The sequence below is a fragment of the Maniola jurtina genome, chromosome 15, assembly GCF_905333055.1.
Source record: "Maniola jurtina chromosome 15, ilManJurt1.1, whole genome shotgun sequence".
Classification (NCBI taxonomy): domain Eukaryota; kingdom Metazoa; phylum Arthropoda; class Insecta; order Lepidoptera; family Nymphalidae; genus Maniola; species Maniola jurtina.
The window spans coordinates 13,954,748-13,980,842 of NC_060043.1; the positions used below are offsets into that span (position 1 = coordinate 13,954,748).

The following is a 26,095-nucleotide window of genomic DNA, read 5'->3' on the forward strand; positions in this document are numbered from 1 at the left end:
TAATGACCAACCCGTAACCGGCCCACTACTGACCACGAGTCTCCTCTCAGAACGAGAAGGATGTTACAGGAAGGTGAGCAGCGAGACATAGTAAGTTCCCAAGAAGCTGGCATTGCATCGTAATTATCATCCTAATTTTTTCAGCTTATTAGTAAATATTATAGTAAATAATAAAATAGGAAGGAAATCCGCGGGTTGGTGGATGTCACTGCAATATATAAGTAATGCGGCGGCCGCGCGCATACTGTCATAGGCTTCCTGCACTCCAAGGCACTGCCCTTGCGCACTCTCCAACGACTAACCTACGCGAGTGGACTGTGAATTAATAAAATCATAATAAAGAAAAAACTAGTTTTGACATTTAAAACGGAACTTTTAAAAAAATTTAAGAAAAAAAATTGGATTTTCCGAGTTATCACACTTTCAAGATGAGTGCTGTGGAAGATGTGCCTGCGCCTAAACCAGGTAAGTCAATAATATTTTCAGTAAATATTTCTAAATATTAATTTTATTTTTATTTGCATATGGTTCCTCTAGTGCTGCAAATGTTCATGAGCGGCGGTAGTCAATTAACATCAGGTGACCCGGCTGCTCAGAAGAAAAACTTTGATTTATCAAAATCTCTAGTTGAACGACTATTAAACATTAACAAAGATACATAAATAACTAGCTAAATTATATATTTTATATGTATTAATGCCTTATATAATATAATTGATTACATAAATTCAATTAAGACACAAGTAAAATTAATTACTTAGCTAATCTTGTAAAGTAAACAAATCTACTGAGCATAATTCTTAGTACCCATACTTATATTATAAATGCGAATGTGTGTCTGTCTGTCACTCGGTCTGACGACTTTTCACTTCCCAACAGTTCAACAGATTTTGACGAAGTACGTACAAAGAGCTCTAACATCCCGGATATAGCTAATTTTTATGGCGGAAAATCAAAGAGTTCAAAACCTAAATCTAGATATCTGGTCGAAGAATATTAGATTTAGATTTAGAATAAACGTAACTTATACTTACTTATAATTAAAGTAAACAAGAAGTTTTGCTTATTGAAAAAAAAAACTATACCTAGAGAAAGAAAAAAACTGTTTTTAGAATAATAATAACACTAGATAGTAGAACAGGTTTTTCATAATGTATTTTATCAAAATACCGGTACGGCTACCAGTTGACTCTACTATTTTATACCTAGCTCTGTTTTATTTTTAGGGTTCTGTATGCAAAGGTTGCCAACGGGAGACTCTACTCGTATTATTAAGCCTCAGCTGCTATCCGTCTGTATGTCAGCAGGCTGTATCTCGTGAACCGTAATAGGTACAGAATTGAAATTTTCACAAAATGTGTATTTCTATTGCCGCTATAAAAACCAATAACAAAAACCAAGATGGCGAATTCCAAAATGCAAATTAAGAAACCCTACATAGTGTTAGGAAGGTATTTCTTGTTTGATGGTACGGAACCCTTCGTGTGCGAGTCGGACTCGCACTTGGCAGGTTTTTTTATTTATTGTAGAAATCCTACAATTCACATCGCAGATAATATAAATACCTACTATTAAGTAGTTCAAGTGTTTATTGTTTACCTTTACCATTATGTTGTGGTATTGATCCCTTATTCGTATCTATAGTATTAGCGATATTGTAAATGAATAGTTATCCACTTATCACAAATTTATTCAAAAAATCATAAATAAATTTATATCAAAAATCAAAAAAATATATATATTTTATGCCATGTACTACAAGCTATACTCAAACTCAAATCATTTATTCAAAGTAGGTACTATTTAACCTGCTTTTCTATATGTTGGTCAGACTAATTAGATATGTAAGATGATAACAACTATGGAACTTAAAACTAAAGCTACGAGGGTTCCAAACGCGCCCAGGTCTGAGAAGAGCCCACAAAAAACTCAGCCGGGTATTCCAGTGTCTCTTATGCTACATCTGTGAATCTAGCATAGGTATAGTAGGCGCCTCTGGTGTTTACTATAGATATAGACCGAACCGGAAACAAAATGCAGCAACCTTCAATGGCAGCAACGATGAGCCACGTCCAGCAGTGGACGTCCACGGGGACAGCATCGAGTACAACTAGCTTGAGAACATTTCCCTGTACAGTACAATACCGTGTACCGAATCAGGCATTTCATTCAATTCTGCACACATGCGATTGTTAATAAAAATACAACAATATATTACGTAGAATTTTGTTATTATGTTTATCATTGGCAATGCTAGACTACAGGTACTTACCTATATAACAATAATACTGGTAGCAGAATTTCAGCCACGGCAGTCATAATTAATAAAAAAAATACCCGCCAAGTGCGAGTCAGACTCGCGCACCGAGGGTTCCGTACTCGGGTATTTTTCCAACATTTTGCACGATAATTATGCATAAAAATAAATAAAATCTGTTTTAGAATATACAAGTAAAGTTGTTTCATATGATACCCAACTTGGTATAGTTATCTTACTTTGAAAATTGAAACACATTTTTTTCATCTCAGAAAGCTATCTTTTGATCGGCTCTTTGGCTCGAACGGTCGGAGTGTGCGGAAATGTTATATCAATTTGTTACATTGCAGTTACAAAGTTTTGTTGGGTATCGAGCCTTGATCAAGCAATAAGGGTTGTATTTGTTCATTCTTATATCTTTATTGAGTTTCTTCTGGTATGTTAATAGTAGGTATAGTCTATGTAAGTTTATTTCAGAATGTCCTTTCAGAACTTTAATTTGATTCCAAATTCTAAGAATCCGTCAATGTAGAGAATTTCATTAAGTACCTACTCATTTCGAATTGTTTCACACCAATTTACAAATTGTACCAGATTGAGAACAAAAATGTAATTAGTAAGAAACTTTCCGACTGTTCAATTCGTCTTTGAGTTCTTTGACGTTTATTAACTGTAAGTAACTAGAATTGAGATGATACGAAAATTTTCCAAATCTCACAAAGAAATTCCGCTTTGAGCAATTTCTAAATTACTTTTGTTTTCGTTTTATTGTGACACCTTGCAATAAATTATTGTAAGAATTTTCTTCTCCATACATATTATTATAAACTAGATGATGGCCGCGACTTAGTCCGCGTGGATTTAGGTTCTCAAAAATGTAGTGGGAACTCTTTTGATCTCTGTACCAAGACCAGTGTTTACCGCGGCACGGCTTCGCCTATAGGCAAAGCCGTGCCGCGTTCCGGTACGATGTGCTAGTGCCAAAGGAGCATGGGTTTAGTGAAAACTACCATAATAACTGTAATAATGCCATAATATCTGTAATAATAGTGAATACTTCCTGGTTAACACGCTTCCATCTTAGACTGCATCATCACTTACCACCAAGTGAGATTGTAGTCAAGGGCTGATTTGTATCTGAATAAAAAATAAAAGAATAAATGATGTCCGCAACTTTGACTTTGTGGATTCAGGTTTTTTAAAAATCCCGTGGGAACTCTAATATCCCGGGACCAAAAGTAGCCTAAGCCCCTTCCTTCTCCGGGGTGCAAGCTATGTTTCGTCAAAATCGGTTGATCCATTGAATGAAACACCTTATTTATCTGCTCAGTGCTAAATTATTTTGGCGATTCAAAAGCACTTGTATAAGTCTACTTGAATAAAAATCTATTCTATTATTTTCTACTCTATTCAGTGGATTGAACCATGGTTGAACGTATGGGCCGTAAAAACTAGCAAGACTTCACACACCTTTGAGAATACTACCCAGGGTTCTCAGGTATTAAGATGTTTTCTTTCACCATATTGATCTTGCGTAAAACGCATCTGCTGAGTTAAAGGTGTGTGGCCGGGACCAAACCCCGAAACCCCTGAACGTCGAAGCCGAAGTCTTAACTAGGGTATAATTAACAATTACTTAAAGTGAGTTCTTGTACCCACACGCACACCCACATGGCACGAGATGAAAAGGCCCCGACTCAGCATTAATGCTGCAGGTTTTTAAAAATAAAACCTGAGCGCTGGTAAAAAAAAGGTAACTGATCGAGCATTATAAGTGTAAGTGGGAGAAATCGCGACATAGCAACCGTTCTATGTAGTTCATTACTACAAGATGTAGTTGAATAGCGACGCAGCCGGCTGTATTGCAGCAGCGCGGCTGTCAAGGACGACTTTTTATTTTAATATTAAAATCGTCTGTAGGCGTATCTGCCAAAACTCTATTATAATATATTTTTTTGTAAATTAACCTTTTTTTTGGTAGGTGGTTAATGTCGTCGATTTTAATGTTTTTCTCTAAAGTAAATTCAGAGTATCTGCATATTTTTGTTTTCAATATGCTAAAAAAGGACGAAAATGATTTTTTGTATAAATAGGTACTCTACCTACCGTAGGACCTATTCCACGTATTAATGCGCCTTACTCACAACCTTCAACGGGAAGCTGGAAGAAATTTCTGTTCAGAGATAAGCATTTCCAGTGTACTTAGCTTAATTTATTATAACTTTGTAACTACAACTGTTTATCAACAAAGTTAAAATGGTGTTTGAGAACTTATTTTGTACGGACTATAGTTGAGTTTATCTGCCGTGGTCGTTTAATCAGAAATACTTACATTATTTCAGCTATCAACGAACTGTACGGTAGCTACTCAGTGTATACTGTGGTCATTGTGAAGTTGAATGAATGAATGAATGAATATACTTTTATTGTACACCACAAAATTAGTACAGAAAAACACATACAAAGCTCAACAAAATATAGGTACAATTTGGCGGCCTTATCGCTACCTAGCGATCTCTTCCAGGCAACCAAAATGGTCCAAAGGATATAGCTATAGATATTAGAGGTAGGTGGTGTAAGTATACATTTACATCAAGTTGTGCATCATTTCAAGTGAGATGGGCATGTCATGTAGTATCAAGGTCCGCGTCAGAGTCACGCCCATTTTCCCATTACGATTGTTGCTGTAATCGTCGATTGTGTGTAGCGATGTGGCCGGCATTGTTGACATACGTGAAAGCCTCAATAGAGCTCAACGGTTAAAAGCGGACTGAAATCCGAAAGGTCGGCGGTTCGAACCTCACACGTTGCACTAAATTGCCGTAAAGTCAAACATAGAGTTTAAAGACCACCATCCCGTTGGTCCGACGACATTGCCAAGTTAGCAGGAAAAACTTCGAGAAGGCTCGCCCAGCATCGAGAAGAATGGAGGGCACGTGCGGAGGCCTACTCCATGTCCAACAATGAATTAATAAGGACTAAGAAAGAAGAAGAAGGAAGAAGTCATGGCTACGTAACATAAGGGAGTGGACCGGCATAAAAACAGTTGGAGAACTATTCCGGCTAGACATGGACAAGGAGAAGTTTAAACAACTTCTAACCTTCAGTAATGGAGAGGCACATAAAGAAGAAGAGGAAAGAAGAAGATAGTGACAAATCTAAGTTTGTACCCGCCCATAATAGCACACTACTTCTTGAAGTGCCATCTCCTACCGAAGGTTGACAACCATTACGGTTATTTGCACCTTGGACGCAGCTGCGTGGAAAAGAGATCGGGTACTGTTCCCGTACCATTGGTGTCAATTCTTGAGCCACGATGTTCTTCTTCGGCCAGGTGGTCTTCTGCCGGATCTGTTCCCCTGAGTAATGATTTGAAGGAAGTCATATTTGCTATTAAATAATCGCACACTGGCGGGTGCAAGCTGTACGGCATATGCTTAGTTGGAAGGAAAAGGAGAATATTAGTCATAGTTATGCCTAATATTCTCTAAAAAAAATACATGAAAAAATTATGAGTCTCCTCTCTCTTTGCGTCGTGATTCCTACTACAGAATACCACAACTCCTTCCATCAGGGTGGCTTTGCCGTCATATTACCTACAAACCCAATGACTAAGTCAAAAACAAACAAAGACAAAGCAAAATCACTTGATATCACTTAACTAGGCCCACTATCGCACACCGGGAACCTGTATGCCTGAGGGTTCTTTACAATGTGTGTGAAGTCTGCCAATACGCATTTGCCCAGCGTGGTAAACCATGGCCAAACGAATGAGTTGATCATGGTGACTAGCTATCGATAAAACTCATCAATAGTAAATCACTGTAAACACCAGATAAGATACGCAACGGGAGCTATTCGTACCGATGGAATTTCATTCTGCCACTTGTGCACTCGCCCCAATATTATCTGGGCTAGGGTCACCTCTCAGGGTCTCAAGGTGAACATACTTAACTGACTAACAAAGCACAAAGCACTCCTAATTATTAACTACTTGAGTATATAAAATTGGGCCATTTGAAAGCGACAATCGCCTTTGTATTTTTAACAATAATAAAATTACTTAAGTATGTTTTTTTATATATTTAAAAAGTAAAATTAATAAGAAAAATCGTTGTTAAACAATAATTGGAAATATTAGTCTAACAATAAAACTACAGGTGAAACCTATCGGCCTTATAAAAGTTATTTACATCCCATTAAGTAACTAATAAAAATATTTAAATTATGGGCTATGGTTAATTATTATGTATTGTTCAAAATAAGGAAGAAATATTGCAAGGTTTCTATTTTATAGGTTTTAACTATAGCAGAAGATAACACCTAATAAACTTAACCATCTTAATGCCTGGCATGCGTTGAATTTAAAACAATCTTCTATGAAAAATAATTATATTTTAATAAATATTAGCTGATGCGCTAATTTATAAATTCATCTGCGATAGTGAGAACTTTTTAATTTTTCGGGACAAAAAATAGCCTTTATCCATCCCTAGGATGCAAATTACCATTGTAACTTTTGTCAAAATTAGTTGAACGGATGGACCATGAAAACTAGCAGATAGACAGACCGTCGCATTTATCGCATTAAGTAAATTAAATAAAACCGTTAAACTTAGAAGTTTGTAGGTATATTAATTTTAAATGGTTTTTCAAGTTCTCTTCTGGTAGTAACAGAACAAGTTAATAACAATCACACAATATCAATATTATCTGAAGTGTTGTCATTCGTAACAACTCTTCACCTACTTAACCTACCTACCTGCACACTTAATTTGTTTTTATCTAATGTTTAATCGTATTATTCAAGTAGCGTTGGTCGAACATCTATTAAATACTAGCCGATGAACGCGACTTCGCCCGCGTGGATTTCGGTTTTTCGAAATCCCGTGGGAACTCTTTGATTTTCCGGGATAAAAGTAGCCTATGTGCTAATTCAGGATAATAGCTATCTCCATTCCAAATTTCAGTCAAATCCGTCTAGTAGGTAATTTTTGCGTGAAGGAGCAACAAACATACACACACACATACACACAAACTTTCGCCTTTATAATATTAGTATGATTAACCCTTAACTTACACTCGGTGTGGATTCGGGATCCCGTAGACTGTAGAGGGTTTTTAAATCCACTTCGTATATTGTCTGTGGAATTTTGACTACGTACGAATACAGACCTTGACGATGTCTTGCGGTAACAAAAATGAACCTGGTCAAAAAGCTCTTGGGCACACTCTCCGAAATATATCCAGTAGATTCCGACAGACATGTAACTTTTTGCCGATGCATTGTTCCAAACTTTGAAAAACGTCTACATTTTTGTTAATATCTTTATTCTTGTGGATTGTGAAGGCAAGACTACAGGAGTTGGTTTTACATTAAACTGCCAGTTTTACTTGAGGAGATAATAGTAATGTAAGTTGCTGGGTGACTTAGGTACCTACCTCACGAGTGAAACTAATCACATCCGTGCTTTTTGGAGCTTCCATCTAAATTCCCCATGAAGTAGAAACTTGATTGGATACAATATCCACATTAGATATTTTTTTTCGAAAATTGCTCCAAATATCTAAGTTTTTTCATCTGAAACGTGGATTCACATTAGATGACTCATAATGGTAAATGCCCACTGAGTTTTTGTTTTGTCATTTGTATGGAATTACGTAACAGTGAGAGCCGTATACTAATTTCTCTCCGTGGTTAGAGTATTGGAAGGAAGTGATATAAGAAACTGAATTAGACTGGATACTAATTGTAAATCTCTTTATCGCATACTCAATCGATAATTTTAGATCGTGTAAAATATTAAATTCTTTACAATGTAAAAGAAAGGGGATTAGTTAGAATAAATTGTAATATTATTGTAATATCTAATCAATAAAATCACGTCATCAAATGACTCGTGTAAAATTTAAAAGCATTTGCGTTATCTATCTGTTTATTTATGACAACTCATTACAATTGTACACAATCTTCGATTAACCTCAATTTTCTATTTTACAAACTTTATAATTTTATTAATTGTTATTACAAAGACATCCGGTATATCTTTCACCGTAAATTACTGTAATGAATATAATCATAAACTCGTTTAAAAGCTGTGTGACTACACATACAAACACAACACAGACAAACAATTGTAATAAAAAGATAATATAATTAAAAATACTAGATGGTGCCAGCAGCTTCGCCCGCGTGGATTATGTTTTTAAAAATCCCGTGGGAACTTTTGATTTTCTATGGCAAAAGTAGCCAATCCGTAATAGCCCGTCCCCAGATGATCCTTTAAAAACGCCGTGGGATCACCAGGATATAGGGGTGAAATTCCTTACAGCATCATGGTTGAGGAGTTGGGTCCTCGAGGTCAACGACAAAGTATTTACTTGGTATAGATAAATGAAAATGAAAAACGTTTAATTCTAGCTCTCAGTTTTATCTGTTACTTTTTATGCTGAGCACATACCAATGTACAATCTTAGATTTTGTATATCAATGGTACCTATATATTGTAAATAATTATTGTTATCAAAATGCTATTAAAGTCTTATCGTCTATGTGAAAATTCGTTGAACTCCAAACATTTCAGCAATTGCATTAACATGTCGATAAGAATTTTATTGGAAAGTGATAAAATAAAGAGTTTTAGTTAACGTTAAACGTCCAAAAATGGTGTACGTTACGAACAGAAGGAATAAATGTGTTTTAGAAGAGAAGACAGATACAACAGCTGTTGTAGCTGATCATCAATATGACAGTAAGTAGGCCGAAATACAATTTATTATTACTACAAGTGTAAATTAACAGGGCTCTCTCCGTCACTCGTTTCATACAATCGTAGTTCCAATTTCATTTGAATATTAAGCAACCAAAGTCCATGAAATTTTGCAAACATATTCTAGAAACTAATATCTGTGTCTGTGGTGTTTTAGATTTTTCTAAAAATATGTAGTTTTAAAATTACAGGGGCTCCAAGATTTGTATGAAAATTTTAAGACCGCGTAACTTTGAAACCGAATATTTTAACAGAAATCTGGAAAACCACAGACATAGATATTAGTTTCTAGAATATGTCTGCAAAATTTCATGGACTTAGGTTGCTTAATATTCAAATGAAATTGGAACTACGATTGTATGAAACGAGTGGAAACGAGTGACGGAGAGAGCCCTCTTAAAAATTTATAATACCCCCAACAAGTGAAGGTTACAGTAACTAGAAAAGGTTCAGTAGTTTAGGAGCTACGATGCCACAGACAGATACACACGTCAAACTACTTATAACACCCCTCTTTTTGGGTCGGGGGTTAATTATGTTACTAGCTGATGCCCGCGACTTCTGCGTGAATTTAGGTGTTCAAAAAAACTGTGGGAACTCTTTGATTTTCCAGTATAAAAAAGTGGCCTATGTCAGTCTCCAGGTCTTTAAATATCCATGTAAAAATCTTATTAATCTAGTGCTTCGTTGCAGCGTGATTGAAGGACAAACCAATAAACCAACAAACCAATAACTATCAAACAAACACACTTTCGTATTTAACAAGGTAGTGACAATATGGGTAAGTAGTGATTAGCACCTTGGACCCTGTGCCCCAACGTCTTTCAGTTTTTTGAATTCCCATTGGCACTTCAGTTTCGTCACCCCCACTTAGTGGGCAAAGGAAATCAAAAGAGTCACAGGGAAGTCCACTACAAGAGACAATGTCAAGGGTTGGATGTCTATCGGTTGAACATGATGATGAATATATTGATGATGAAATTGTACTTGGACATTTTCAGAAAATTGAGAAAATTTTAAAAAACCTATGTTTATTGAAAAATTATTTTAAAACTGTAGCACAATACTTACGTAAACAATTAATTACCTTCTATAATTGTATCGGAAAGAATCCGTGAGAAAAACTGATGGCACAAGAACAGACAGACTTTTTTCGTAATAACTTCTTTGTATCCAGAGTGGTTACACAAATTACATTCAGATAGCAAATTACAATCATAAAAGCAATTATTTTTGATTAGCGACAGGGTTTTTTACTATTACTTGTCTGACGTACGATAGTCCATTTCCCGACAGAGTCAAATCAAATTATGCCTAGATAAATAATTTTGTAACTTAATTTTTGTATGGATATAATAATTATTATATGTATATAACAAATTACATTTAAATCCGTTCAGTAGTTTTCGCGTGATGCGTGAACAGACAGACAGACAAAAATTCCAAAAAAAAACTATTTTTGGGGTCTATATCTATAATAATATTGTTTTCTCCGATTAGCTAAATAAATTAAATGTACAGAAATCGACCAGTTATAGTTTTATTATAAGTAGGGGTACATAAATTCCCAAATTACCCCAGCCGGGAATCGAGCTTCAGACCTCCCACCGACCAGAGAGCCCACCACTGCGCCAGGAGCATCGTCAAAACAAATAATTGATCAGATAAATGATTGAATGATCACATAAATCCACATGCGATCAAAACATAGGTAATGGGTCATTCGCTACGTGAGCGGGGTAGCTACTGCCTGATTGTGTGGTGAGTTTTGACGCACGGACAGCCGCGCGAACAATAGTGTGTGTCTCTTGAATTTATATAGATGTTTAGTTGGAATTTTGTTTGGTATTAATTTGATTTATTGTTGGTTTGTTAGTGGTAATTTGGTCACCTAATTTGGTGCACCGCAGTACCAACTTCTTCCGTTTGACCGGATTTTAAACCAGACGGTCCGGCTTGTAGGTAATCCCAAGCTAACCAGCTCATGGAAAGCTTTTTCTTGTTCACGGGGATATTTTCTTAAAATACCTTTCTTTAAGGAAAGATCAGGTTAAGGGGGATTTCTCCCCACTAAACCCCCCTCGGTGGCCATAGGAAGCTTTGAGAACTCTTACGACGCAGTCTAGTGCTAACATATTGTATTGGAATAAATAAATAAAATCAGTCAAGTGCGAGTCAGACTCGCACAGGAAGGGTTCCGTACCATCGTACAAGAAATAACACTTAGGTATTATTACCCGACTACGGCAAAGCCGAAAGGAAGGGTTATGATTTTAGCAGTCTTTTTATTTTTAATTTTCATTTTGGATTTTTTAATTATTTTGTCGTTATAGCTGCAATAGAAATACCCTACCTATTACGGTTTACGAAATACAGCACGCTAACAGACATACGGACGGACGGACAGCGGAGGCTTAGTAGTTCAGGTACGGACCCTAAACAAGAAAGTTTGATTCAATTTTTAACCCCCAACCCAATAAGAGGGGTGTTATAAGTTTGACGTGTGTATCTGTGTATCTGTCTGTGGCATCGTAGCTCCTAAACTAATGAATTGATTTTAATTTAGTTTTTGTTTGTTTGAAAGGTGGCTTGATCGAGAGTGTTCTTAGCTATAATCCAAGAAAATCGGTTCAGCCGTTTGATAGTTATCAGCTGTTTTCTAGTTACTGTGACCTTAACTTGTCGGGGGTGTTATAAATTTTTAATTTACACTTGTACAGAATGTTGCAGCTCTTGTAATAATAGAGCCCACTATAATATTCAGTCTTGTAAAAATTCCCACATCGTAGAACAATTTTCGGGTTATTTTCCCCTAATCTCGTAAATAAGAAAAATTGGGAAATCCCAAAACAAAAGGTCTTCTCTGATGGATATTTTGCGATACATTACACGCGTGACTTGACTGTGCTCGGTCGAACGCAATAGAAAATAATAGCAGTTTATGTGATATTAGCTATTTCTTTGGCTAATTTCATAAAGATGGGTACAGTACTTGAGTCAATAAAAGGTACTTACTAGAAAGATATACTTTCACGTTTAATAATGTCAGTATGGATTGGCTAAAATCAATTTTATTATACTGTGTTAGTAACTGGGTATCTACATAATTATTTTCATTATTATATCAATTATATCAGGTGCATGATCGTTTTTGCAATCCATACTTAATATTATACGAAAGTATATCTGTCTGCTACCTTTTCACGACTTGTCCTTTCGAATTTGGTGCAGAGATAGCCTGCATCTCGGAGACGAACATGAGTTACTTTCTGTCTCGGAAAATCAAAGAGTTCCCACGAGATTTTTAGAAAAACTCAATCCACACTGACAAAGTCGTGGCGTTATCTAGTATTACCTATATTATGTGTCTAATGAATAGGTGGATTTGACTGATAAATCAACGAACATCACTAAACCACTGGGATTTTGATTGATTGAACCCGAGATTTTGCATGTAATGCATGCGTTGCTCCATTGCGACGTGACGCGAACAAACCAACAAGCAAATACAACGTCGCATCGCATCACACTTCACACTGTCACACTAATATTATGAAGACGAAAGTTTGTGTGTATGTTTGTTACTCTTTCGCGCAAAAACTACCGGACGGATTTGGCTGATGGAGATAAATGATACCTTGGATTAACACATAGGCTACTTTTTATTCCGGAAAATTAAAGAGTTCCTACGGGATTTTTGAAAAACTTATATCCACGCGAACGAAATCACGGGCATCAGCTAGTTTATAATACGGGTAATGAGTGATGATGATGCTTGATTACCTTTCAAGTCTCGCTAGGATATTGCGCAGAAATTGGAATTTCAGGTAATAGACGGACGTACACAGATATTGGCTCGGACGCGTCAAAGACTTGGGATTGGAATACTCCAGCTCATTGCTACTGGAAATTGGATGGATCTAATCGCAAACAGAACTGATCACCAATCTTGCGTTAGGAAGTATTAATTATTCTGGTTGCATCATACGGCAGATGCATTTATTTCGAAGTAACTCTTGATATTACGCGAACATCATCGATTTAAAAGTACTAATTCTTAATTGATGGCACACACACACACACACACACACACACATACACAACCCAACACGTCCACATACAAGATCATATTAAAGTCGTTGGTCTCCCGCTCTAGTATGTACTCCAGTGTAGTTCTCTAGTGTCAGTTGAAATTGACTGCGGTGGCCGGATATCGGTCAGGAAACCATTAGCAACTTTGGCTCTCGTGTCTATGGTAATTAAACGGAATGGAACGGATTAAAAATTGGCAAGCCCTAAAACAAAATTTTCGTAATGAATACCTACCTAGCTATCATTATCTTGTGACAGTTGGTAACAGAACATTATAGACCCGAGCAACTTTGAACCTTATGTGTATGGTCTTTAGATTGTTTTTTGGTTGCAGACAAGCTGCTGGGCGTGCGGCACCTGGTGGCGCTGCTGCTGTTCCTGGCGACGGTGGTGTCGTACGCCACGCGCGTCAGCATGAGCGTCACCATCCTCGCCATGACCAAGGACAACGACTACGGGTATAAGGTAAGGGATCATAATATCTTGGTCAGAATATCGTCCCCATAAAATTTCTGATAGCATCCTGATATCTGCTTTTTCAGGGCTGGTTTCCACACAGACCTTCATTTGACCTTTTGCACATTATCATTGCCAGCCCACTACTGAGAACAGGCTAATACTTCACACACCTTTGAAAACATTGTAGAGTTATATAGATACGCATGCAGGTTTCCTCGCAGCGTTTTCCTTTTACAGTTTGACAACCTAACTCAATAATTGTTGTTGTTATACATCTAGAGAATATTATCATCATCATCGTCATCATCATAATGATCCATCGCCGGTCAATATAACTCCATAAGTGAGAGGTGATAACTTAGTGGTTATGCTGGGGGAGGTCGGAGGTTCGATCCCAGGAGAGCACCACCAGAGAATATTGTAGAAACAAAATGAAACAGATCTTAAAGCAATCGTTTGTGTAAAATACCTACGTACCTACTGGTTTTCATTTCACAAACATTGACTTTCCTTTCTAGTAAGTTCGCCTTATGTTTATTCATACAGTGAATATGAAACGGTTGGTTTAGGATTTCAAAAATCCTAAATTCCTCCAATTCTGTGGATACTGGGAATTCGTTCGCTTTTATTCCTTGCGGCTCCATGATTTTAGTATTTCGTTCATTCCGTTTTTGGGATAGCAAAGAATTTACCCGATTTGGTTTTGTCCATCCGATTTTATCGCGTGGCGTAGGTTTGAATTCAAGATTTTATGAATACCTAGGTTTTTTCTTTTTTTTCCATGTGGATGTGGATCTGCAAAATTTTGTTAGACTTTTCATAATAAAGATTTTAGACCTATTAATACATTTAAAACGGCTATTGTAGATCAGGGTAAAGATCAATCACATACACACACAAATAACTAACTCCAATAATAATAAACAATTGGCATAATCCTTTCTTTATCGATAATAATATTATAATATTAATAATATTATTCTTTAAATTTTTAGTGTCCCGTATTTTCAGAGAAAAACAGAAACCCTTAGAGGGTCACTTCGTTGTCTGTCTGTCTGCCCGTCTGTCGTGTCTGTTATGATACGTGAAGGGAACCAAAATCTAAGGTGTACTTCTCGTTTATCTGAAATGCAGGTAGCTAATGTCTTTTAGCACAAATGAAGAAAAAAATCCAAAAACCGTTAATTTGTGATTAAGTAGATAACTCTGACTCGCGCTTGACGGATTTTTTTCAACATATTTTAACTTTCCAGGTGTTCGACTGGAGCCAGTCCACTCGGGACACGATCTTGTCTTCGTTCTTCTGGGGCTACATCGTGCTGCAGATTCCAGCTGGAATGTTCGTCGGCCGCTTCGGTGGCCGCCTCATCATTCTGGTGTCCATGCTCATGACCGGACTTGTCAACCTCGTCTTACCTTATGCTGCTGTCAAGGTGACATTTTGTTTCATGGCCAATAGAACCTGAAAAGTTTTCAAGTTCTATTTGTTGAATAGGTACTTCAGAATAGAGTTTGAATTTCTGTCGTTATTGAGTCAACATAGCCTTGTGAACATTATATACCATGTAAATACAATAAGAGAATAATAATTTATATTTGGAACATTTTTTAAGATATTCAAAGTCGTTTGGCTCTTTCATGTAATTAACTATAAATTATACTAAATCTTCAATTTTTTTTGATGACACTTAAAAATTTATACTGTATTTATTCATTTGACTAGGGAGGTTGGCAGGCAGTGTGTGGATGCAGGATAGTCATGGGCCTCTTCCAGGGTCTACTGTACCCCAGTCTGCACGGACTGCTGGGGCAGTGGGCGCCAGTGGAGGAGCGGAGTCGGATAGGAACTGTTGTATATTCTGGTAAATTATTCTCCTTCTTCTAGTATGATCGTTTATTTGACCTGAATCTGCTTACTCTGATGATAATATGTCAGAGATTGTTTGTCAGAAGAAATTCTGACCCATGTCAGAACATACTCTACTCATATTACTTTTTACTAGACCTTGCAGTCTGCCAGATGCTTGCAGAGTGAGCGCTACATCTGACAACCCATTTCTCATAATATGCAGCGGACCTTAATATCCTTAGAAAATAAATTCTTTTTTTATACCTTCAAAACAAGAGGGAACAGGGATCTTCTAGGTAAACGCGCTACAACCTTACTTTTACTTTTTAAGCATGATTGTCGTCAAGCACAAGTATTATGCAGAAATAAAAAAATCTTTAGTAGAAAACTAATGTTATACTAATTCTCAAGTTCTTAGAACCAACAGTTTGAGCTGTACATTTATATGTATGTTAGTTTGCCAGTTTCTCTAAATATAGATCTATTTTCAACAGGTGCACAGCTAGGAACTATCATAGAGATGATGATAGCCGGAGTTCTGTGTGACAGCAGCTGGGGCTGGCCGTCGGTGTACTACCTGGCCGGAGCCACCTGCCTCGCGTGGTCGGTGCTGTGGTTCGTGTGGGGCGCCTCCAACCCCAGCACCAGCCGCTGGATCTCCAAGGAGGAGATGAAGTACATCGAGAGCAGCGCTGGCTCGCATGGTATTAACGAGCAAAAGGTAAGGATCTCAAGAGTGTACCATATTATCGTCATCATCATCATCATCATGAGCCAGTAGAGTGCCACCACAACCGGCCCTCAGCTTTTCTCATCCAGCCACTACCCGCCAGCATCTTTAATTTCTTCGGCCCATCGTATTAGAGGGCGTCTCACACTACACTTGCTTATACGCGGTTCATATGATACATACAAAAAATACATAAGGACATCTCTGGTGGAAGCCTCCCCAGCCTCACACCGGGAAATCCTCAGCAACCTAGGTGGTCTACTCGGCTTCTGGAGTGACGTTGGATATGGAAGATCCCGGCGGGGAGTTGCACCACGCATAATAGATGGAAACTTGGTTAAGAAGAAGAAAAAAGAAGTTTTCTGGTGAAAAAGCAGCCCAAGATTGCCCTGAATTTTATGTTTCTGAAGTTATTCTTTACTTTTGTTAAAATGTTTACATTTATTTCTTTCACAGAAAATGCCGGTGCCTTGGAAGGGAATCTGGACTTCCTTGCCATTCTGGTCCATCCTGTTGGCGCATAGCGGGCAAAGTCTTGGTTTTTGGACACTGTTGACGGAGATGCCTTCTTATATGGACAAAGTTCTTGGAGTTGATATTAAGAGCGTAAGTCCTTCTTAATAATTTTTAATCGAGTCTTTTTAGCCAACTAAAAGAGTGTAATTGTTTGGCAGTTTGGAAGAGTTAGTTTATTGGTTCACCAAGAGTTTACCAGTTCCTCCATTGTTGTAAAACTACTTATAAAAGATGATTTTTTCTGAAGTTGATTTTGTCTTTGAGCACCTAAGACAAAAAGTATACTTCAAGGAAAATAAAGTTGAGATAAATGGAACGAGTTTGGTATCACAACTTCATACCAATTACGTAACATAGAATTTCGATCATCGTGAATGTTTTTACTCGACTATTTATGGTATTTTTGTGCCAATAGGAGGAGATTGGTATGCTCAGTCACTTAGTTTTTCCTTGTTTATATATTTTTTTAATTTCCAGAATGGTCTTCTGTCAGCATTGCCATACGTGGCCATGTACATCCTCAGCTTCGTGTTCAGCTGGTGCGCCGAGTTCATTGTCAACAGGAACATTTGTACTCTCGCCACCTGCAGGAAGATCTTCAATACCATTGGTATGACTATTCACCTTTTCTTTATCTTTTGCTTTCCAAAATGCTGTTTTCGGTAGTGTTCTTCCCATATGGTTAGTAAGATATAATTTATTTATATAAAAGGTGAAATTGACTGATATTTTTTTAATAGCGAGCAAACGAGCTGGTACGTGATAAAATAATAAAATATATCTTAAACAGCTGGGTCTTGAAAAGCAAAAAAATCCGAAAAACGTAAATTTGTGATTACATCATACTTACAAAAAAAATTAAAATGTGTTCACAAAAAAAAAAATTGGTACACAAACTCACATATAGATGGCGCAGACCGTTATTACCTTGCAGAGTTCTACATGATGGTGTTAGGTATATCGTGTACGATAGTATGGGACCCTTCGCATGCGAGTCTGATTCGCACTTAGTTTGTTTTATTTCCTTATTTTCTAGCGTTCTGGGGCCCTGCAGCGTCTCTACTCGCGCTGTCCTACATACCTGCCGGGCACTTGTCACTCGCGGTTGTGATGCTCACACTCACAGTGGGTCTCAATGGTGCCCACTATGTCGGCTTCTTGGTAAGCTCCAGGTTCCTAATAGTACAACTAAACCAGCTAAAGATTGCTTTGTCCAAAGAGATTTTCTTGTTTTTCCTGAACAATGTTGTGATGTTTAGACATAGACTAATTATATTAGATTATTATTTTCAATCATTGTTATTCTTGTCGTTCAGCCAACGAAAAGGTTCTCTGCTAAATTACTGGTATCGTGATGGCTTTCAAATTCATTATTCCTTTCAGATCTCCCACATCGACCTGTCTCCGAACTTCGCCAGCACTCTGATGGGCATCACCAACGGCTTCGGGAACATCTTCTCCATCCTGGCACCGCTGAGCGTGTCCTTCGTCGTTACTGATGAGGTAAAGATGATGATGACGATGGAGTTCTTTTATTCCCTCATGGAGCTTAGGGCTGCAGCAGTTGTTTTCCAAGTCTCCCTATTTTTGGCTGCTGCGTTGACATGGTCCTACGATAGTCCCACTCTGTTTAGGTCTGCTTCAACACCCAGTATATAGTAGTAGATGAGGGAATATCCAGTTTTATCTTTGTTTATAGTTTAGGGACAGATAAAATCAATTTGCCAGTTCGAATAAGGCGAGAGAACAGTGATACGAAGCAATTGATTTTTACCCACTCTATATGTATAGTTTGTGGTCGGGTGGAACAGCTAAAAATCCTTTCTTATCTATAAGTCTATGTTACAAAAAAAACTAAATGCGAAAAACTAATTTTTTTTTACTTGATAGTTTGAACTGTACCGCGTTATGACAGTTAAGCAGTCCCTCTTACTAGCCATACTCCATACTAATATTATAAATGCGAAAGCGTGTCTGTCTGTCTGTCTGTCCATGTGCCAGTTTTTCACAGCCTAACAGTTAAACCGACTAGGCTTGGATTGGCAGACTTTATACGTTTGAGAACATCATGGAAAACGCCCAGGTTTCCTCACGATGTTTTCCTTCACCATTTGAACATGTAGATTAACAATAACTATAACTTCTAGACAAGTGCCACAGACTGGCGGAAGGTGTTCTTCATCAGCATCGCATTCTACTTCCTCGCCAACTTGTTCTTCATCCTCTTCATGTCGGACAAGGTGCAGCCCTGGAACGAGCCCCAACACAACACTACTATTGGTAAGTCCATCATTTACCACTGAGCTAGAGATTTGTCAAATTATTGACGCCTGCTGTAAAGGGATTTGCTTCTTCAGTAAAAAGTGAATATTTGTATTATCTAAGGTAATTCAATATTTAGGTTCTACACTAAATACTATAACTTCTAGTTTGTAACTCATTTCGTCTACCCCAGCTAGAGACCCGTGACACGCGGACAGACTGAGAGACAGTTAACAGAGCTCTCTCCGTCACTTACTCCATACAATCGTAGTTCCCATTTCATTTGAATATTAAGCAACCAAAGTCCATGAAATTTTGCAGACATAGTCTAAAAACTAATATCTGTGTCTGTGGTGTTTTAGATTTTTCTAAAAATATGTAGTTTTAAAATTACAGGGGCTCAAAGATTTGTATTTTTCTTTAAAAAAAGGCCCAACTTTGTGCTCGTTTTTCTAGACAACGAAGCAATTTAATGAAATTTGGAAAAACCACAGACCTAGAAAATTTAATGAATATTATGTAGTAAAAAAATTATCGTTATATATTTTATATTGTTATAATTATGTGGGAACTACGAAAACCAGAAATTACACCCAGAAATCTTGAAAATTTCGTGCTGTCTCGATTTGTGCAAGCGGGGTGGTGAAGTGCGGGGGACGACACGTGAAACTGACAGAAACTGACAGTCTAAACACACGGGCCACATTTAGACTGCACCCAACTCCAAACTTGTCGATAGGTCTAACTAAATACACTGGTACATTTCAACTTGCGTTAGACGTATGCGTTACCTACTCAGACGTTGCCTGTAGATAAAAATATGTCTCATGTTTGCTGGCAATAGCGCATGCATCAAACCCTGCAAGTTGCAACTCTCTTGCAACCTATTCCTCACGCAATACGCACAGCTTTAATATTATAATTTTTGACAATGTATACTATATGTAATGCCATATCACAGGTCACTCTCTGATTTATTGCTAACAATTTACTTCCAAATGCAAAGAAATCTAAGTGTGTTGAATTCACACTGCCCAATACCAGGACCTTAAATGACATAAATTCATTGATAAATAATCATATGTTGAAAATATAGGAGAACCCCGTGTTTCTCGGTATAATGTTAGATGCAAAGCTTCTATGGAACACCCACATATCAACACTTGATGGTAAACTCAGCTCTGCTGCTTACACTGTTAGAAAAATTCGACAGGTACTGACGTGGAAACTGCAAAAATTGTATATTTTGCCTATTTTCACTGTATTATGTCTTACAGACTCTTGCTATGAGATAAAGCGGTAGATATTGAGAAAAAAATGTATTACAGAAAAGGACAGGACGTGCAATTTATAATTTAAAACCGCGCGCTGCCATACAATAAAAATATAAGGAAATAAATACCTTATCTATTATCTTATAGTAGCTTCTAAATATATTTACAACTAGCTAATGCCCGCAGCTTCGCTCGCGTGGATTTAGGTTTTTAAAAATCCCGATCCTTTCATTTCCCAGAACAAAAGTTGCCTCTCCGTAATAGCCCGTCCCCGGGATGCAACTTGTTTCTGTATCACGTAAGAATATTTAAACGGATTATCCTTTTCAAATCCCGAGGGATCACCAGGATTTAGGAATGCAATTTCTTACAGCATCAGGGTTGAGGTCAACGACAAAGTGTTTACTTGGTATAGATACCTTCAATATCAATTAATAATCGACACTTTTTAAATCCCATTAGCTTTAGTAGTCAGGTCCCCTGCAACATCAGGGTTGAGGAGTTGGAATCCAAATTTTTTATTGAACAATGTCGCAAACTTTCTTTATCGATTAAAAAAACTACCCAAAATTACGCAGTTAGATTACCTGCCAAATTTCATGGTTTTGAGTCAACAGGAAGTACCCTAGAGGTTTTCTTGACACACACGACAGACAGAGAGATAGACAACAAAGTGATCCTATAAGAGTTCCGTTTTTCATTTTGAGGTACGAAACCCTAGAAAACGTAGGAACGGCATTCCGAACCAGTGGTAAATTTTTCTGACCATCCAAAAACACTTTGAAGTTTACCTAAAAGTTTACAGGAATAAAAATTTATCATTGTATTCCATTCCATTTCATTCTATTCCATTCTGTTCAAAGATATCATCATCGATAATAAAAATATTTGTCACCGAAACAATAATTTACGATACATCAACCAATATCAATTTTACTGATGACAATCTGACTATTACCAAAGTGAACGACTACTATAATATGTAGAATGATGAATAATGTGTGCCGTTTGCATTCTCACTAGGTTCTCATTAAGTTTGTTTTATTTGGTTAAACTTTCTGGCATTTATATTGTTATGACGTTTAATTGGCAAACAGTCTGTTTATTGGCTGAAACTCAAAAATTCAGCCAATCACAACAAAGAAAATATTGTAATAATGATTGATGCAGCTTTCTGTAATTGAAAACAAAATATTTGACATTAACTTGAATGTGACAGTGTTTTCCGAATAGGGTTGCCAGAGGCCCCGTATTTTACTGGTTATCCCGTATTTCAGGATACAGAAACCTGTAATTATGAAAATAAAATACGGGGCAAATAAAACTAAATATTTTTAGGGTTCCGTAACTCAAAAGCAAAAAAGAACTCTTATAGGATCACTTCGTTGTCTGTCAGTCTGTCAGTCTTTCCGTCTGTCCATCTGTCCATCTGTCCTTCTATCCGTCTGTCATGTGTTCATGAACAAATATTAGTATTTTCAATTTTCAAAGTAAGATAACTACATATATCAAGTGGGTTATCATATGAAAGGGCTTTACCTGTTCATTCTAAAACAGATTTTTATTTATTTTTATGCATATTTTTTTAATGCATAACAGTTTTTGATTTCTCGAGTAAAATGTCGGAAAAAATACCCGAATACGGAACCCTCGGTGCGTGGGTCTGACTCGCACTTGGCCGGTTTTTTACAAATTCAGCAGGAGCTGGCTGGCGAAATCAAACACTGACGTTATGTCCAGTAGAAAGAATATTTTCCTTTTGCGGCAATGCATAGCCGAAACCCACTCGATATTGATCATGGTCGTAGCCAAGGCGGCGGGGCTTGGTTTGAGGATGTAAGCCTTTTTTTATACAAGTTAGCCCGTGACTTTAATCTTTTCTAGTGGTAAGTGATGATGCAGTCTAATTTCTTGGCCGTTAGGGCCATACTAACCATATAACTAGCCATGACCGAAGCCTCCCACCAGACCAGAAATTTTGAAATGGCGACTGCGCCTGGGAAGCCGTCAAAAACCTAAGCCTAAAATAATACTTACACTATTTCTTGCATTTGCTTACCAATTTTTTTTTGGAAATATATCAAACATTTTGCGCTCACTTCACTCGCGCTTTGAATTTCTATTACTTGGTGTATCGCAATTTCGTTTGCATGAATTTAGATTTTTAAAAATTCCGTGGGGGATTTTCCGGGCTAAAAAGCCGCCTAAAAAAAAATGTCTGGGATGCAAGTTACCTCTGAATAGTAAGTACCAAAATTTTGGTAAAGAAGATGGGCCGTGAAAGGGTAACAAATAGATAGGTAAATAGATATACTGTCGTATTCGTAATATTAGTATAGATAGGAAGCTTTAAAAAATAAAATCTTGCTATGGCTACACTCGTTTCCCATTCACTTTATTTTTTTCTGTATTGAACCAAAAACACTTAGGCTCACTGCGCTCGCGCTTATTTATTGTTGTATTTTATCTCACTGTCACATTGAAAGGCGAAATTCCACTAACCAGGTAATTAGCCCATAAAGTTGAGCGAATGTTTTTTTCCTCATGACAGGATTCAGTTCCGGCCCTGATAAAACCTCTCCCGCAATCGATTCCTGGCTACGGCCATAGTATTGATACTGTGAAGGTGGAATTACAAATTAAATGTAATTTTAAGTTGAAATGAAAAGATTGTATGCATGAAATGTATAACATTTTGCTTTACAACACTAAGAGTTTTTAAAAGCTATTTAAATAAATAAATCTTTTATTTAAAACCACATTGCAAACACAGTTCACCAATCAAGACACGGCAACATACAGAGAAAAAATACAAAACTTACAAATAAACTGAAATATCTAAATAGGCTTTCCATGCATTTCAGAGAGAACCACCGCCTATTTCTTCAAATACTTCAAATTTTCAAATTTCTTCAAATCTAAACCCCGTATTTTTGATGGTGGTAGCCTGTAAATCAAAAAGAGCCAGGTGGCAACCCTACTTCGACCTAGACAGAATGAAAAATTGTTTTCATTACTCGGTATGCCTACTGCCATAGTGTGACAGAAAGCGTGACGGTAGTTGTGACCTCTGATTGGCCGACTCTCTTTCACTATTTGCTAAAATTGATGATTGCAACAACAATTTTTTCTTTTTTGTAATCGAAAACAGAACACGGACGTCAAACAGGTTGACTAATTGCAATCATTTCTGACCGGCTAACATTGTTCCGCTAGTGGCTCAAACTCACTGTCGCAGCAAGAACATGGTAAATTCAGCCAATCACAGCAATTTGAAATTTGGTCATCACAAATGTACCGATCTAGGAACCGAGAATGCACGAACCAGGGCAGATAGAGATAAGAACAATAATATCATACGTAGGAAATCGACGGGGGATCGTTGGCAAGGATAGCCTTAAGGCTCCGTTTTACCCTTATAACGCCCCTTCCATTTACCCTTATAACACCCCCAAAAATCGCATAACAGAGAATTTCATTATGATACATCTACTGAAGTTAGTACTGTAATTTTATCAAAATTAATAAAATTTCAAATTCAAACATAGTCAAGAAGACATCAAAATTAAAAAAAGGACGAAGATATAAATTAAATGAATAAAATCAAATGAAAATTTATTAATCAAAAACTTTTACATGCGAGTTTCATGGAGTCCTGGCCTCTAAACTAGGACAGCCCGTATCATGGGGAAATTATAACACAGTTTATTATTTTACAGAGGATGGAGCGAAGAAATCCGAGGAAGTCAAGTCCACGAAAAAGGAAAAGACGGGAGAGCACAAGTTTTGACAACAGCTTATATGATATTTGGTTGAACACTAGTCATGATTTCGCAAGCGATTTGCTGAAGTTTTGTGATACTGTATCACATATACCTAATAATTTATATAAACTAGAAAAGGTTTAAGTACACATTTGACCACACCGTAGACATGCATGTAGTTATCGAATTTTGACGATGTCCCTGTCGTTATAGAGGTCCTATAGTTGTCCACTGCAGGTGTGCATTGCGCATTAGTTTCTAACCAATCCATTCCATTCCATCAGCCTGTATGCGTCCACTGCTAGACATAGGCCAAGAGCGCGCCACCAAACACGGTCCTCTGCCTTTCTCATCCACCCGCTTCCCGCCACCTTCTTCAGGTCATCGGTCAAGCGGGCTGTCCCACACTGCGCTTACCGGTACACGGTCTCCACTCCATCCGTTCTGGTCAGACATGAGCTGCCCATTGTCACTTCAGCTCGCTAATCTTTGAGCTATTTAGGTCGCTTTTGGAGTTTCTAACGTTTCAGCAAAATTATTTATACTCTGTAGAGAAACTTGGGAGATTGTTACGCATCCTAACTTTTTAATTAGCTTTATGAACTACTATGTACCTACTCAACTGTCTGCTTTTCTTTCCGTAACTTTTCACTCTAAGTAGGTACAAAGTTTTCGCGAAGATTATCTCATTTTCTTTTACTTGAGCGTTTTATGAAAATTATGGTTGTATTGAGATTCCCAAAAAGTTAGAATAGAAACAGGCATTTTTTAAATTCAAATAAACTTTTACAAGTACTTTTGAATCGTCAAATACGTAGGTACTGGTTTGGTTGAAGAACCAGCAAATATTCGGCGGTTGCCCTTTTCAAATATTTGATATACAATACTATGGCCATATATAAAAGTAATTGAAGTCGTTGCTAGAGCGAGCTGCAGGTCAAATCCACGCCCATTTATCATTTAGGTACATTATCTTCAATTGTGTAATATGATTTTCAGAAGCATACTTTTTAATCCTAAATGTCCGTAAAGAAGTTTATATTCAAAAAAAAATTAACTGATGTTACTTAAGTAGGTACTTACCTAGGTACTTATTACCAATTTTTCTACTTATACGGGTACCTCTACCTATACATATTATACACATTATACACCTAGCTAACCTATGAATTAACAACGAATCGACACAAACATGAAAACAGTTTCCCAAATGTTACCATTATAACTATTTTTCACGTCACCAAAGAACAGTGATGTTACAGGTAATCTATAGCTTTGTAAATAAATAATTATTTATTAATTTATAAACAATATTTAAGTTTTAATTTAGATTAAGAGAAGTCTGTAGTAAGTAGTGTGTGTTTGGATGGAGATTTAATAATAAAATTATTTAAATAAAAATTGTTATAATAATAATATTATTATAGAAAATTTCATTTCATTTGTTTTATTTTATATGCTGCATGCATCATTTTGCGATTCTGACAAACTGCCATCTGTGTACATACTGATGAACTGTTTATAAAACACGGAGGTGCCGAGTTGCTTCACAGTGAGCAAATTCTATCGTTTAATAATATGAAGGCTAAGATGGTGCTCACAACAAATTGCAATGCTTTGGAGTTCGTATAGCACAAGTTAGATGGCGCCTTTGCCAATGTGATTTATGTACAAACTTACAATGAACTAGAGGATGCCCGCGACTTCCTCCGCGTGGATTTAGATTTTTATAGATCCCGTGGGAACTGTTTGATTTTCCGGGATAAAACGTTGCCTATTTCGATAACAGGGACGCAAGCTACTTCGGTACCAAATTTCATACAAACCGGTTAAGTGGATGGGTCTTTACGAATCCCGCGGGAACTCTTTGATTTTCCGTGATTAAAAGTAGCCTATGTCCGTCCCTGGGATATAAGCTAACCCTGTACCAAATTTCGTCCGAATCGGTTACACTATTGGGCCGTGAAAAGGCAGCAGACAGACAGATAGATAGACAGACAGACAGACACACTTTCGCATTTATAATATTAGTATGGAGGATTGTGCAAAATTTCGGAATAAATACTCAAGTAGGACCGTACTTGGGTATTTTTTCCGACAGATTGCACGATAAATCTAAAAC

The 26,095-nt window shown here is 37.1% G+C and overlaps 1 protein-coding gene across 1 annotated transcript; it reads left to right on the forward strand.

Annotated features, from left to right (window-relative positions):
• Positions 1-256: 256 nt before the first annotated feature.
• LOC123872545 (putative inorganic phosphate cotransporter) lies at positions 257-25,414 on the forward strand. The gene is made up of 11 exons (XM_045916872.1): positions 257-465; positions 13,454-13,584; positions 14,832-15,011; positions 15,302-15,440; positions 15,922-16,148; positions 16,614-16,763; positions 17,151-17,283; positions 17,710-17,834; positions 18,057-18,176; positions 18,821-18,953; positions 23,929-25,414. Exons 1-11 carry the CDS (start codon positions 429-431, stop codon positions 23,997-23,999), a joined length of 1,446 nt encoding a protein of 481 aa, XP_045772828.1. The 5' UTR covers positions 257-428; the 3' UTR covers positions 24,000-25,414.
• The last annotated feature ends 681 nt before the right edge of the window (positions 25,415-26,095 follow it).

What these genes read in the sequence shown, in the direction of transcription:
- LOC123872545 (XM_045916872.1), top strand. Translation starts at nt 429, where the DNA reads ATGAGTGCTGTGGAAGATGTGCCTGCGCCTAAACCAG. An exon ending in TGTGCCTGCGCCTAAACCAG is followed by an intron (nt 466 to 13,453) that starts GTAAGTCAATAA and finishes TTTTGGTTGCAG; the next exon opens with ACAAGCTGCTGGGCGTGCGG. An exon ending in ATGGTATTAACGAGCAAAAG is followed by an intron (nt 16,149 to 16,613) that starts GTAAGGATCTCA and finishes TTTCTTTCACAG; the next exon opens with AAAATGCCGGTGCCTTGGAA.